The sequence below is a fragment of the Microplitis mediator genome, chromosome 5 (assembly GCF_029852145.1).
Source record: "Microplitis mediator isolate UGA2020A chromosome 5, iyMicMedi2.1, whole genome shotgun sequence".
NCBI classification, from domain to species: Eukaryota; Metazoa; Arthropoda; class Insecta; order Hymenoptera; family Braconidae; genus Microplitis; species Microplitis mediator.
The window spans coordinates 27314560-27332234 of NC_079973.1; the positions used below are offsets into that span (position 1 = coordinate 27314560).

At 23.0% G+C, this 17675-nt stretch overlaps 2 protein-coding genes across 2 annotated transcripts; one reads left to right on the forward strand and one right to left on the reverse strand.

Moving 5' to 3' along the window:
- Window positions 1-13473: 13473 nt before the first annotated feature.
- Window positions 13474-15485, forward strand: LOC130668715 (coiled-coil domain-containing protein 191-like). Its single transcript, XM_057471126.1, has 2 exons — window positions 13474-13734; window positions 13803-15485. The coding sequence occupies exons 1-2, from the start codon at window positions 13691-13693 to the stop codon at window positions 15466-15468; spliced, it is 1710 nt and encodes a 569-aa protein (XP_057327109.1). The 5' UTR covers window positions 13474-13690; the 3' UTR covers window positions 15469-15485.
- A 63-nt stretch (window positions 15486-15548) lies between these two features.
- On the reverse strand, window positions 15549-17364 carry LOC130668716 (palmitoyltransferase ZDHHC23-B). Its single transcript, XM_057471127.1, has 3 exons — window positions 16467-17364; window positions 16215-16391; window positions 15549-16133 (listed from the first exon to the last, which is right to left on the reverse strand). The coding sequence occupies exons 1-3, from the start codon at window positions 17039-17041 to the stop codon at window positions 15935-15937; spliced, it is 951 nt and encodes a 316-aa protein (XP_057327110.1). The 5' UTR covers window positions 17042-17364; the 3' UTR covers window positions 15549-15934.
- Between the last annotated feature and the right edge of the window lie 311 nt (window positions 17365-17675).

Below are 17675 nucleotides of genomic sequence, written 5' to 3' on the forward strand. Positions count from 1 at the left end.
TACCCATAGTAATACCATACAAATTCTATATAAAATTTATACCCATAGTAATACCATACAAATTCTATATAAAATTTATACCCATAGTAATACCATACAAATTCTATATAAAATTTATACCCATAGTAATACCATACAAATTCTATATAAAATTTATACCCATAGTAATACCATACAAATTCTATATAAAATTTATACCATAGTAATACCATACAAATTCTATATAAAATTTATACCCATAGTAATACCATACAAATTCTATATAAAATTTATACCCATAGTAATACCATACAAATTCTATATAAAATTTATACCCATAGTAATACCATACAAATTCTATATAAAATTTATACCCATAGTAATACCATACAAATTCTATATAAAATTTATACCCATAGTAATACCATACAAATTCTATATAAAATTTATACCCATAGTAATACCATACAAATTCTATATAAAATTTATACCCATAGTAATACCATACAAATTCTATATAAAATTTATACCCATAGTAATACCATACAAATTCTATATAAAATTTATACCCATAGTAATACCATACAAATTCTATATAAAATTTATACCCATAGTAATACCATACAAATTCTATATAAAATTTATACCCATAGTAATACCATACAAATTCTATATAAAATTTATACCCATAGTAATACCATACAAATTCTATATAAAATTTATACCCATAGTAATACCATACAAATTCTATATAAAATTTATACCCATAGTAATACCATACAAATTCTATATAAAATTTATACCCATAGTAATACCATACAAATTCTATATAAAATTTATACCCATAGTAATACCATACAAATTCTATATAAAATTTATACCCATAGTAATACCATACAAATTCTATATAAAATTTATACCCATAGTAATACCATACAAATTCTATATAAAATTTATACCCATAGTAATACCATACAAATTCTATATAAAATTTATACCCATAGTAATACCATACAAATTCTATATAAAATTTATACCCATAGTAATACCATACAAATTCTATATAAAATTTATACCCATAGTAATACCATACAAATTCTATATAAAATTTATACCCATAGTAATACCATACAAATTCTATATAAAATTTATACCCATAGTAATACCATACAAATTCTATATAAAATTTATACCCATAGTAATACCATACAAATTCTATATAAAATTTATACCCATAGTAATACCATACAAATTCTATATAAAATTTATACCCATAGTAATACCATACAAATTCTATATAAAATTTATACCCATAGTAATACCATACAAATTCTATATAAAATTTATACCCATAGTAATACCATACAAATTCTATATAAAATTTATACCCATAGTAATACCATACAAATTCTATATAAAATTTATACCCATAGTAATACCATACAAATTCTATATAAAATTTATACCCATAGTAATACCATACAAATTCTATATAAAATTTATACCCATAGTAATACCATACAAATTCTATATAAAATTTATACCCATAGTAATACCATACAAATTCTATATAAAATTTATACCCATAGTAATACCATACAAATTCTATATAAAATTTATACCCATAGTAATACCATACAAATTCTATATAAAATTTATACCCATAGTAATACCATACAAATTCTATATAAAATTTATACCCATAGTAATACCATACAAATTCTATATAAAATTATACCCCATAGTAATACCATACAAATTCTATATAAAATTTATACCCATAGTAATACCATACAAATTCTATATAAAATTTATACCCATAGTAATACCATACAAATTCTATATAAAATTTATACCCATAGTAATACCATACAAATTCTATATAAAATTTATACCCATAGTAATACCATACAAATTCTATATAAAATTTATACCCATAGTAATACCATACAAATTCTATATAAAATTTATACCCATAGTAATACCATACAAATTCTATATAAAATTTATACCCATAGTAATACCATACAAATTCTATATAAAATTTATACCCATAGTAATACCATACAAATTCTATATAAAATTTATACCCATAGTAATACCATACAAATTCTATATAAAATTTATACCCATAGTAATACCATACAAATTCTATATAAAATTTATACCCATAGTAATACCATACAAATTCTATATAAAATTTATACCCATAGTAATACCATACAAATTCTATATAAAATTTATACCCATAGTAATACCATACAAATTCTATATAAAATTTATACCCATAGTAATACCATACAAATTCTATATAAAATTTATACCCATAGTAATACCATACAAATTCTATATAAAATTTATACCCATAGTAATACCATACAAATTCTATATAAAATTTATACCCATAGTAATACCATACAAATTCTATATAAAATTTATACCCATAGTAATACCATACAAATTCTATATAAAATTTATACCCATAGTAATACCATACAAATTCTATATAAAATTTATACCCATAGTAATACCATACAAATTCTATATAAAATTTATACCCATAGTAATACCATACAAATTCTATATAAAATTTATACCCATAGTAATACCATACAAATTCTATATAAAATTTATACCCATAGTAATACCATACAAATTCTATATAAAATTTATACCCATAGTAATACCATACAAATTCTATATAAAATTTATACCCATAGTAATACCATACAAATTCTATATAAAATTTATACCCATAGTAATACCATACAAATTCTATATAAAATTTATACCCATAGTAATACCATACAAATTCTATATAAAATTTATACCCATAGTAATACCATACAAATTCTATATAAAATTTATACCCATAGTAATACCATACAAATTCTATATAAAATTTATACCCATAGTAATACCATACAAATTCTATATAAAATTTATACCCATAGTAATACCATACAAATTCTATATAAAATTTATACCCATAGTAATACCATACAAATTCTATATAAAATTTATACCCATAGTAATACCATACAAATTCTATATAAAATTTATACCCATAGTAATACCATACAAATTCTATATAAAATTTATACCCATAGTAATACCATACAAATTCTATATAAAATTTATACCATAGTAATACCATACAAATTCTATATAAAATTTATACCCATAGTAATACCATACAAATTCTATATAAAATTTATACCCATAGTAATACCATACAAATTCTATATAAAATTTATACCCATAGTAATACCATACAAATTCTATATAAAATTTATACCCATAGTAATACCATACAAATTCTATATAAAATTTATACCCATAGTAATACCATACAAATTCTATATAAAATTTATACCCATAGTAATACCATACAAATTCTATATAAAATTTATACCCATAGTAATACCATACAAATTCTATATAAAATTTATACCCATAGTAATACCATACAAATTCTATATAAAATTTATACCCATAGTAATACCATACAAATTCTATATAAAATTTATACCCATAGTAATACCATACAAATTCTATATAAAATTTATACCCATAGTAATACCATACAAATTCTATATAAAATTTATACCCATAGTAATACCATACAAATTCTATATAAAATTTATACCCATAGTAATACCATACAAATTCTATATAAAATTTATACCCATAGTAATACCATACAAATTCTATATAAAATTTATACCCATAGTAATACCATACAAATTCTATATAAAATTTATACCCATAGTAATACCATACAAATTCTATATAAAATTTATACCCATAGTAATACCATACAAATTCTATATAAAATTTATACCCATAGTAATACCATACAAATTCTATATAAAATTTATACCCATAGTAATACCATACAAATTCTATATAAAATTTATACCCATAGTAATACCATACAAATTCTATATAAAATTTATACCCATAGTAATACCATACAAATTCTATATAAAATTTATACCCATAGTAATACCATACAAATTCTATATAAAATTTATACCCATAGTAATACCATACAAATTCTATATAAAATTTATACCCATAGTAATACCATACAAATTCTATATAAAATTTATACCCATAGTAATACCATACAAATTCTATATAAAATTTATACCCATAGTAATACCATACAAATTCTATATAAAATTTATACCCATAGTAATACCATACAAATTCTATATAAAATTTATACCCATAGTAATACCATACAAATTCTATATAAAATTTATACCCATAGTAATACCATACAAATTCTATATAAAATTTATACCCATAGTAATACCATACAAATTCTATATAAAATTTATACCCATAGTAATACCATACAAATTCTATATAAAATTTATACCCATAGTAATACCATACAAATTCTATATAAAATTTATACCATAGTAATACCATACAAATTCTATATAAAATTTATACCCATAGTAATACCATACAAATTCTATATAAAATTTATACCCATAGTAATACCATACAAATTCTATATAAAATTTATACCCATAGTAATACCATACAAATTCTATATAAAATTTATACCCATAGTAATACCATACAAATTCTATATAAAATTTATACCCATAGTAATACCATACAAATTCTATATAAAATTTATACCCATAGTAATACCATACAAATCTATATAAAATTTATACCCATAGTAATACCATACAAATTCTATATAAAATTTATACCCATAGTAATACCATACAAATTCTATATAAAATTTATACCCATAGTAATACCATACAAATTCTATATAAAATTTATACCCATAGTAATACCATACAAATTCTATATAAAATTTATACCCATAGTAATACCATACAAATTCTATATAAAATTTATACCCATAGTAATACCATACAAATTCTATATAAAAATTTATACCCATAGTAATACCATACAAATTCTATATAAAATTTATACCCATAGTAATACCATACAAATTCTATATAAAATTTATACCCATAGTAATACCATACAAATTCTATATAAAATTTATACCCATAGTAATACCATACAAATTCTATATAAAATTTATACCCATAGTAATACCATACAAATTCTATATAAAATTTATACCCATAGTAATACCATACAAATTCTATATAAAATTTATACCCATAGTAATACCATACAAATTCTATATAAAATTTATACCATAGTAATACCATACAAATTCTATATAAAATTTATACCCATAGTAATACCATACAAATTCTATATAAAATTTATACCCATAGTAATACCATACAAATTCTATATAAAATTTATACCCATAGTAATACCATACAAATTCTATATAAAATTTATACCCATAGTAATACCATACAAATTCTATATAAAATTTATACCCATAGTAATACCATACAAATTCTATATAAAATTTATACCCATAGTAATACCATACAAATTCTATATAAAATTATACCCATAGTAATACCATACAAATTCTATATAAAATTTATACCCATAGTAATACCATACAAATTCTATATAAAATTTATACCCATAGTAATACCATACAAATTCTATATAAAATTTATACCCATAGTAATACCATACAAATTCTATATAAAATTTATACCCATAGTAATACCATACAAATTCTATATAAAATTTATACCCATAGTAATACCATACAAATTCTATATAAAATTTATACCCATAGTAATACCATACAAATTCTATATAAAATTTATACCCATAGTAATACCATACAAATTCTATATAAAATTTATACCATAGTAATACCATACAAATTCTATATAAAATTTATACCCATAGTAATACCATACAAATTCTATATAAAATTTATACCCATAGTAATACCATACAAATTCTATATAAAATTTATACCCATAGTAATACCATACAAATTCTATATAAAATTTATACCCATAGTAATACCATACAAATTCTATATAAAATTTATACCCATAGTAATACCATACAAATTCTATATAAAATTTATACCCATAGTAATACCATACAAATTCTATATAAAATTTATACCCATAGTAATACCATACAAATTCTATATAAAATTTATACCCATAGTAATACCATACAAATTCTATATAAAATTTATACCCATAGTAATACCATACAAATTCTATATAAAATTTATACCCATAGTAATACCATACAAATTCTATATAAAATTTATACCCATAGTAATACCATACAAATTCTATATAAAATTTATACCCATAGTAATACCATACAAATTCTATATAAAATTTATACCCATAGTAATACCATACAAATTCTATATAAAATTTATACCCATAGTAATACCATACAAATTCTATATAAAATTTATACCCATAGTAATACCATACAAATTCTATATAAAATTTATACCCATAGTAATACCATACAAATTCTATATAAAATTTATACCCATAGTAATACCATACAAATTCTATATAAAATTTATACCCATAGTAATACCATACAAATTCTATATAAAATTTATACCCATAGTAATACCATACAAATTCTATATAAAATTTATACCCATAGTAATACCATACAAATTCTATATAAAATTTATACCCATAGTAATACCATACAAATTCTATATAAAATTTATACCCATAGTAATACCATACAAATTCTATATAAAATTTATACCCATAGTAATACCATACAAATTCTATATAAAATTTATACCCATAGTAATACCATACAAATTCTATATAAAATTTATACCCATAGTAATACCATACAAATTCTATATAAAATTTATACCCATAGTAATACCATACAAATTCTATATAAAATTTATACCCATAGTAATACCATACAAATTCTATATAAAATTTATACCCATAGTAATACCATACAAATTCTATATAAAATTTATACCCATAGTAATACCATACAAATTCTATATAAAATTTATACCCATAGTAATACCATACAAATTCTATATAAAATTTATACCCATAGTAATACCATACAAATTCTATATAAAATTTATACCCATAGTAATACCATACAAATTCTATATAAAATTTATACCCATAGTAATACCATACAAATTCTATATAAAATTTATACCCATAGTAATACCATACAAATTCTATATAAAATTTATACCCATAGTAATACCATACAAATTCTATATAAAATTTATACCCATAGTAATACCATACAAATTCTATATAAAATTTATACCCATAGTAATACCATACAAATTCTATATAAAATTTATACCCATAGTAATACCATACAAATTCTATATAAAATTTATACCCATAGTAATACCATACAAATTCTATATAAAATTTATACCCATAGTAATACCATACAAATTCTATATAAAATTTATACCCATAGTAATACCATACAAATTCTATATAAAATTTATACCCATAGTAATACCATACAAATTCTATATAAAATTTATACCCATAGTAATACCATACAAATTCTATATAAAATTTATACCCATAGTAATACCATACAAATTCTATATAAAATTTATACCCATAGTAATACCATACAAATTCTATATAAAATTTATACCCATAGTAATACCATACAAATTCTATATAAAATTTATACCCATAGTAATACCATACAAATTCTATATAAAATTTATACCCATAGTAATACCATACAAATTCTATATAAAATTTATACCCATAGTAATACCATACAAATTCTATATAAAATTTATACCCATAGTAATACCATACAAATTCTATATAAAATTTATACCCATAGTAATACCATACAAATTCTATATAAAATTTATACCCATAGTAATACCATACAAATTCTATATAAAATTTATACCCATAGTAATACCATACAAATTCTATATAAAATTTATACCCATAGTAATACCATACAAATTCTATATAAAATTTATACCCATAGTAATACCATACAAATTCTATATAAAATTTATACCCATAGTAATACCATACAAATTCTATATAAAATTTATACCCATAGTAATACCATACAAATTCTATATAAAATTTATACCCATAGTAATACCATACAAATTCTATATAAAATTTATACCCATAGTAATACCATACAAATTCTATATAAAATTTATACCCATAGTAATACCATACAAATTCTATATAAAATTTATACCCATAGTAATACCATACAAATTCTATATAAAATTTATACCCATAGTAATACCATACAAATTCTATATAAAATTTATACCCATAGTAATACCATACAAATTCTATATAAAATTTATACCCATAGTAATACCATACAAATTCTATATAAAATTTATACCCATAGTAATACCATACAAATTCTATATAAAATTTATACCCATAGTAATACCATACAAATTCTATATAAAATTTATACCCATAGTAATACCATACAAATTCTATATAAAATTTATACCCATAGTAATACCATACAAATTCTATATAAAATTTATACCCATAGTAATACCATACAAATTCTATATAAAATTTATACCCATAGTAATACCATACAAATTCTATATAAAATTTATACCCATAGTAATACCATACAAATTCTATATAAAATTTATACCCATAGTAATACCATACAAATTCTATATAAAATTTATACCCATAGTAATACCATACAAATTCTATATAAAATTTATACCCATAGTAATACCATACAAATTCTATATAAAATTTATACCCATAGTAATACCATACAAATTCTATATAAAATTTATACCCATAGTAATACCATACAAATTCTATATAAAATTTATACCCATAGTAATACCATACAAATTCTATATAAAATTTATACCCATAGTAATACCATACAAATTCTATATAAAATTTATACCCATAGTAATACCATACAAATTCTATATAAAATTTATACCCATAGTAATACCATACAAATTCTATATAAAATTTATACCCATAGTAATACCATACAAATTCTATATAAAATTTATACCCATAGTAATACCATACAAATTCTATATAAAATTTATACCCATAGTAATACCATACAAATTCTATATAAAATTTATACCCATAGTAATACCATACAAATTCTATATAAAATTTATACCCATAGTAATACCATACAAATTCTATATAAAATTTATACCCATAGTAATACCATACAAATTCTATATAAAATTTATACCCATAGTAATACCATACAAATTCTATATAAAATTTATACCCATAGTAATACCATACAAATTCTATATAAAATTTATACCCATAGTAATACCATACAAATTCTATATAAAATTTATACCCATAGTAATACCATACAAATTCTATATAAAATTTATACCCATAGTAATACCATACAAATTCTATATAAAATTTATACCCATAGTAATACCATACAAATTCTATATAAAATTTATACCCATAGTAATACCATACAAATTCTATATAAAATTTATACCCATAGTAATACCATACAAATTCTATATAAAATTTATACCCATAGTAATACCATACAAATTCTATATAAAATTTATACCCATAGTAATACCATACAAATTCTATATAAAATTTATACCCATAGTAATACCATACAAATTCTATATAAAATTTATACCCATAGTAATACCATACAAATTCTATATAAAATTTATACCCATAGTAATACCATACAAATTCTATATAAAATTTATACCCATAGTAATACCATACAAATTCTATATAAAATTTATACCCATAGTAATACCATACAAATTCTATATAAAATTTATACCCATAGTAATACCATACAAATTCTATATAAAATTTATACCCATAGTAATACCATACAAATTCTATATAAAATTTATACCCATAGTAATACCATACAAATTCTATATAAAATTTATACCCATAGTAATACCATACAAATTCTATATAAAATTTATACCCATAGTAATACCATACAAATTCTATATAAAATTTATACCCATAGTAATACCATACAAATTCTATATAAAATTTATACCCATAGTAATACCATACAAATTCTATATAAAATTTATACCCATAGTAATACCATACAAATTCTATATAAAATTTATACCCATAGTAATACCATACAAATTCTATATAAAATTTATACCCATAGTAATACCATACAAATTCTATATAAAATTTATACCCATAGTAATACCATACAAATTCTATATAAAATTTATACCCATAGTAATACCATACAAATTCTATATAAAATTTATACCCATAGTAATACCATACAAATTCTATATAAAATTTATACCCATAGTAATACCATACAAATTCTATATAAAATTTATACCCATAGTAATACCATACAAATTCTATATAAAATTTATACCCATAGTAATACCATACAAATTCTATATAAAATTTATACCCATAGTAATACCATACAAATTCTATATAAAATTTATACCCATAGTAATACCATACAAATTCTATATAAAATTTATACCCATAGTAATACCATACAAATTCTATATAAAATTTATACCCATAGTAATACCATACAAATTCTATATAAAATTTATACCCATAGTAATACCATACAAATTCTATATAAAATTTATACCCATAGTAATACCATACAAATTCTATATAAAATTTATACCCATAGTAATACCATACAAATTCTATATAAAATTTATACCCATAGTAATACCATACAAATTCTATATAAAATTTATACCCATAGTAATACCATACAAATTCTATATAAAATTTATACCCATAGTAATACCATACAAATTCTATATAAAATTTATACCCATAGTAATACCATACAAATTCTATATAAAATTTATACCCATAGTAATACCATACAAATTCTATATAAAATTTATACCCATAGTAATACCATACAAATTCTATATAAAATTTATACCCATAGTAATACCATACAAATTCTATATAAAATTTATACCCATAGTAATACCATACAAATTCTATATAAAATTTATACCCATAGTAATACCATACAAATTCTATATAAAATTTATACCCATAGTAATACCATACAAATTCTATATAAAATTTATACCCATAGTAATACCATACAAATTCTATATAAAATTTATACCCATAGTAATACCATACAAATTCTATATAAAATTTATACCCATAGTAATACCATACAAATTCTATATAAAATTTATACCCATAGTAATACCATACAAATTCTATATAAAATTTATACCCATAGTAATACCATACAAATTCTATATAAAATTTATACCCATAGTAATACCATACAAATTCTATATAAAATTTATACCCATAGTAATACCATACAAATTCTATATAAAATTTATACCCATAGTAATACCATACAAATTCTATATAAAATTTATACCCATAGTAATACCATACAAATTCTATATAAAATTTATACCCATAGTAATACCATACAAATTCTATATAAAATTTATACCCATAGTAATACCATACAAATTCTATATAAAATTTATACCCATAGTAATACCATACAAATTCTATATAAAATTTATACCCATAGTAATACCATACAAATTCTATATAAAATTTATACCCATAGTAATACCATACAAATTCTATATAAAATTTATACCCATAGTAATACCATACAAATTCTATATAAAATTTATACCCATAGTAATACCATACAAATTCTATATAAAATTTATACCCATAGTAATACCATACAAATTCTATATAAAATTTATACCCATAGTAATACCATACAAATTCTATATAAAATTTATACCCATAGTAATACCATACAAATTCTATATAAAATTTATACCCATAGTAATACCATACAAATTCTATATAAAATTTATACCCATAGTAATACCATACAAATTCTATATAAAATTTATACCCATAGTAATACCATACAAATTCTATATAAAATTTATACCCATAGTAATACCATACAAATTCTATATAAAATTTATACCCATAGTAATACCATACAAATTCTATATAAAATTTATACCCATAGTAATACCATACAAATTCTATATAAAATTTATACCCATAGTAATACCATACAAATTCTATATAAAATTTATACCCATAGTAATACCATACAAATTCTATATAAAATTTATACCCATAGTAATACCATACAAATTCTATATAAAATTTATACCCATAGTAATACCATACAAATTCTATATAAAATTTATACCCATAGTAATACCATACAAATTCTATATAAAATTTATACCCATAGTAATACCATACAAATTCTATATAAAATTTATACCCATAGTAATACCATACAAATTCTATATAAAATTTATACCCATAGTAATACCATACAAATTCTATATAAAATTTATACCCATAGTAATACCATACAAATTCTATATAAAATTTATACCCATAGTAATACCATACAAATTCTATATAAAATTTATACCCATAGTAATACCATACAAATTCTATATAAAATTTATACCCATAGTAATACCATACAAATTCTATATAAAATTTATACCCATAGTAATACCATACAAATTCTATATAAAATTTATACCCATAGTAATACCATACAAATTCTATATAAAATTTATACCCATAGTAATACCATACAAATTCTATATAAAATTTATACCCATAGTAATACCATACAAATTCTATATAAAATTTATACCCATAGTAATACCATACAAATTCTATATAAAATTTATACCCATAGTAATACCATACAAATTCTATATAAAATTTATACCCATAGTAATACCATACAAATTCTATATAAAATTTATACCCATAGTAATACCATACAAATTCTATATAAAATTTATACCCATAGTAATACCATACAAATTCTATATAAAATTTATACCCATAGTAATACCATACAAATTCTATATAAAATTTATACCCATAGTAATACCATACAAATTCTATATAAAATTTATACCCATAGTAATACCATACAAATTCTATATAAAATTTATACCCATAGTAATACCATACAAATTCTATATAAAATTTATACCCATAGTAATACCATACAAATTCTATATAAAATTTATACCCATAGTAATACCATACAAATTCTATATAAAATTCGATATTTCTATGGGATTTCTATCCCAGAGAAATACCATACATATTTTTTCTCTGAATATCCAGAATTATGCTTTTTTTGTAAAGAGAAACCGAGCGCTTGTCTACAGCGCTCGGTTTCTCTCGGCTTTATTCGGTTTCCCGACACACCGATAGACAAAGTTGCCTGTGTGCACCGCGCGCGAGGCGCTCTCGAAGGGGTAGAAATATCCCACGTTCTGGCAGCACTGGTGACAGCTGTCAGTAGCGGGAAATTTATCCAAATTTGTTTTAAAAAACTTTAACAGATTATAATCATTTATTTAATTACTTAAAATAATATTTCTATGTATTTATTATTTATAAATATATTTTCTAGATTTTTTAATTCATAATAATAAAATACTATATAATATTTGTGTTGAATTGTTGACATTACGCTTACACTGTAATTATAAAATTAGTCATCACGTAACCAAGGTTACAATAATAAATTTAATAAGTATTTATTTTCATAGTACTTCAATTATTGTGAATAATTATTAATTAGTAAAGTATTTAACATATTGTTAAATAAATATTTTTGATGAATTTTTAAAGTGAGGGTAAATTTAAATTTGAAAAAATTCAGGTAAAAAATAATTTATTCTTATAAAATGGATGCCGGTAGTATTTTATGCCGTGAACGAAAGCAAAAAATGTGAGTATTTAATTATTATTAAAATGAATAATTAAAATTTTTATAAATAATTTGAATAATATTTTTAGTAAGTGGATATTTGGACGAACGGATGAAGAAACTGATTTATTGCCGGTGTTTGAAACGATGAGTCAAAAAGTAAATTTTCAAATAAGAACGAGTAGGCATATGCAGAATAATGAGTATGCAGAAGAATTTCATGTACAAAAAATTGAAATTATTAAGCCAAAAGTTAAAGAGCCTTCTGGTAATATTACAGTGACAATAAAAGACAAGCCATTGTCGGCCAATTCAAAAGAACGTAATTATGAAATGATGAAGAGAGTATTTACTTGTCTTTTAAATTTTGCTAAAGAGTCAAAACGTTTGCGATTATTGAAAATTAAGCTCCAAGAAAATTATGCGCGAAAACAATTGAGACGATACTTCAACAAGTGGAAAATGCTAGTTGATGAGCTTAAATTTTTGAATAAAAATAAAAAAAAAGAATATGAAATTGAGGATATTAAAAAAATAGAATTATTCGTTAATGCTATAAAAGATAAACAGAAAAATGTATCAAGAGTTATGAATAAAAAAAATATATCTGTTGATACAAAGGATTTAGATAACTCACGAGCTGAATTAAACAGCGCTAATGTGTCTGAATCATTTGCAAATCGTCTGAAGATGCAGAAAAAAATTATTTCTGAACAGAGGTCCAAGTTGGCTGAGCAAAATCGTCTTATTCAAGACATGAAATTACAGCAGATTAAAGTTGAATCGAAACTAAGTGAGCTCGAGACGCTTAATACAGCGAAAGGAACTTTTTCACACTGCAAAAAGAAATCGAAAAAAATTTTACGTCAATTAATGTTACGAGAAGGCATTGATTGCCATGAAGTCGAACAAGTACTGAGTGATGGTGTACCGAAACCTAATCCTCCAATTTTTTTGGCTAGAATGGAAGCGAGAGCTCAAGCGCGGCGAGAACGAGTTGCCAGACGTGAGTATGAACGTAAGAAAAAATTACAAGAGCAAAAACAATTGGAGGAAATAATGAAAATGAACGAAAGAGAGGCGGCACGTAGAAAACTTGAGCTAGAGACACAAGAAAAAGCCCGACAGATTCGTCGGCGCAGAGAAGAAGAACGAGAACGAGCTTTAAATATTGAAAAACTTAAACACGATATGCAGCGAGCTGATGATTTTTATCGAAAGTATTTACTCCGACGATTTATTATGCGGCCTTTGATTTATTTCGTCCAATCAGTACGGGATGATATAATTAAAGCTAAAATACATTATGATAAATCTATTCTCCGAAAAGTATTTTTAAAATGGAAAACGGAAACTGAAAGAGAGATTGAAATAAAAACAGAAGTTTATGTTGATATTTATAATAGAAATCTTATCTGGAGGATTTTTGAAAACTGGTTGAAATTTACGAGAGACTATAAAAATAAATATAAGATCGCTGTTGAGCATTACAACAATCGATTGAAAAAAAACTATTACGATAAATGGTTAGCTTGTACATTGTCAATGAAAATACTCGATAACAATAATCAACAAGTGGCTATAAATTTTCACAATGAAAAAATAAAATATAATTATTTTAAAATGTGGAAAAAATATTTACGAGTATTGGACAAAGTTGAAGAAAGTGACAAACAAAAAGATAAATTGAGGCAATTAGTACAGTCGGTGATTCCTGACTTTGCTCCTCAACACAGAGGAGTAATTATTGATTAGTAATAAGTAATAATAAATATTCATACACATGTATCATTAATTAAATTAACTTCAATAAAATATATAGATTTTTTAAACTCGTTATTTTTATTTATGCTTTATGTATATTTAACGTGCGACGTACAGTTTAAATTGATTCACTCATTAATAAATATTATTTTCTAATGAAACTCTCGGGTAAAGTATCAATAAATAATTTGGCACTATATACACATTTAAATATATATTACATAAATTAATATCTCACTTGTGCATTTTTTCATTCATACAAAAATATCATTTCAATTTTTGTTTTAAGTAAATATAAGCGTAATCAGCGACTGGATTTTTTTTTTTCTTTTTTTTACCTTAATTTTTACAGAAATTTTATTTTAAATATTATTATTAAAATGACTACATAAGATATGTAAAATAAAAAATGAATTTTAAATTCTTTTGATCACAATAAAATAAAATGATAATTAAATTAACACCTACAACAGACTAGTTGTGCAATACTGGTGAATAGTCTGTAATTTGTTTGGTGACTATCACTTGAGGTAAGACGTCTTCGTTCATTTGCTGTCGTACCGAGATATAACAGCCATAAATGATATACCAAGTAACCGAATACAATTATTCCGACAATGAGACTGTAGACAGCGGATACAAAACAAAGCGCGAGGCTGAAAGAATTATTTAAAAAATTAAAAACCACAGATAAAAAAAATAATTAATATTTGTCATTGGTGTTATTGCTGGCTTACTCTAGCTGATGATAAACATCACTACAGTCGTCAGGCAATAGAATAGTTCCGATAAGAATAAAAGGATGACAAACACTCGTCATTGTGAGATTAGATCCGTAAATGAAGGCCACTGTCGAGCTAATCAAACACCCAAGGTACCATTTCAAGTTATTGGCACCTATACAACAGTCCAGCCTAAAAAAAACGAAATTAATTAATTAAATAATTATTATCTTATCATGATCGTGACTATAAAAAATTTTATCGTACCATTTACAGTGATATTCTCTGCCCAGCACACAAGTCTGGCAGATTCGACAGTGATAAGCACGTGGTGGTGCCTTTTTACGGCATGTCACACAAAAGTCATCATCCTCAGTACCAATGGTACCTTCTTCTAGCTCCAATTCCTGAGCGACTGCTGCCACAGTACCGTCTTGCGCTAAACAGTCGGCGTTTATTCTTGTCTTATGTCCACAAGCTATTCCTCCGACAACTCCGGCAACAAAAATCAAATTTTCCTCTGGCAAAATCTCCAACAGAGGCACCACACACATTTCAAATACCGATAACATTATTATGACACTGGTGATTGTCCACATTATGAAAAATTTCGATCTAGGTAAAAATCTTAAAAAATTGTGGTCAAGATGATAAACAATAACGGGTGTTGTGATGAATGTTATTACTGTTAAATAAACAGTCTGAGCAGCAATAATTGTTATTGCCGGAACAGCAAAAAGCGGTATCATTGCGTCTATTGACATTTGCTTGGCACCGCTACGCCAACCACATGAATTACGCATTTTATTCAAAACATTCATTTTTATTAAATTTTTACTCATCTAATACTTTTTACACACAATTTTATTAACATGTACATATAATTTTTTAAATTTAAACTTGATTTAATTGTTGCCACGGTAATCCGTATTGTTGACGATAACCTCCCACTTCCGTCACAACAAACTTATCTATTTTATGACTGACTGATTAAAATTTAAGCAAATAATAAATAATTATATTTATTGAACATTATAATCACCCAGCAGCTTTTATTAATTATTAAGTACTTAATATTTACTAACTAACATACTTATATTTTTAATTTATATCCATTGCCTACAGTAGAAAATTGCACACTAATAAAATCGATTGTTAAATATTCGATTGGTTGTACTCACACTGTATACTCCTATTTATATATATATATTGATATATAAAATATAAAAGTAGCGTTCTATATTATCGAGGGAAGAGGAGCCGAAAAAAAATTTCAAATTTTGAGTCGCGCCAAATATCAAGATGAGTCGAATTCTTCGAGATTATTTTTCTGAAGATTAAAATCCTGAATAAAACTTGCAAAAGAATGCTAAATAAGTTTAAATTTTAAATAATATACTGCAGTGTATTGGAAATTTGCCGCTTATGTATCGTGGCTATTTAAATTTGCGCGGTAAGATGAAAATTTAAAAAATT

Coding starts and splice junctions, on each gene's coding strand:
- LOC130668715 (XM_057471126.1), top strand. CDS start 13,691: ATGGATGCCGGTAGTATTTTATGCCGTGAACGAAAGCAAAAAAT. Junction 13,735..13,802: donor CGTGAACGAAAGCAAAAAAT/GTGAGTATTTAA, acceptor TAATATTTTTAG/TAAGTGGATATTTGGACGAA.
- LOC130668716 (XM_057471127.1), bottom strand. CDS start 17,041: ATGAGTAAAAATTTAATAAAAATGAATGTTTTGAATAAAATGCGTAAT. Junction 16,392..16,466: donor AGAGAATATCACTGTAAATG/GTACGATAAAAT, acceptor CGTTTTTTTTAG/GCTGGACTGTTGTATAGGTG. Junction 16,134..16,214: donor GATGTTTATCATCAGCTAGA/GTAAGCCAGCAA, acceptor TAATTCTTTCAG/CCTCGCGCTTTGTTTTGTAT.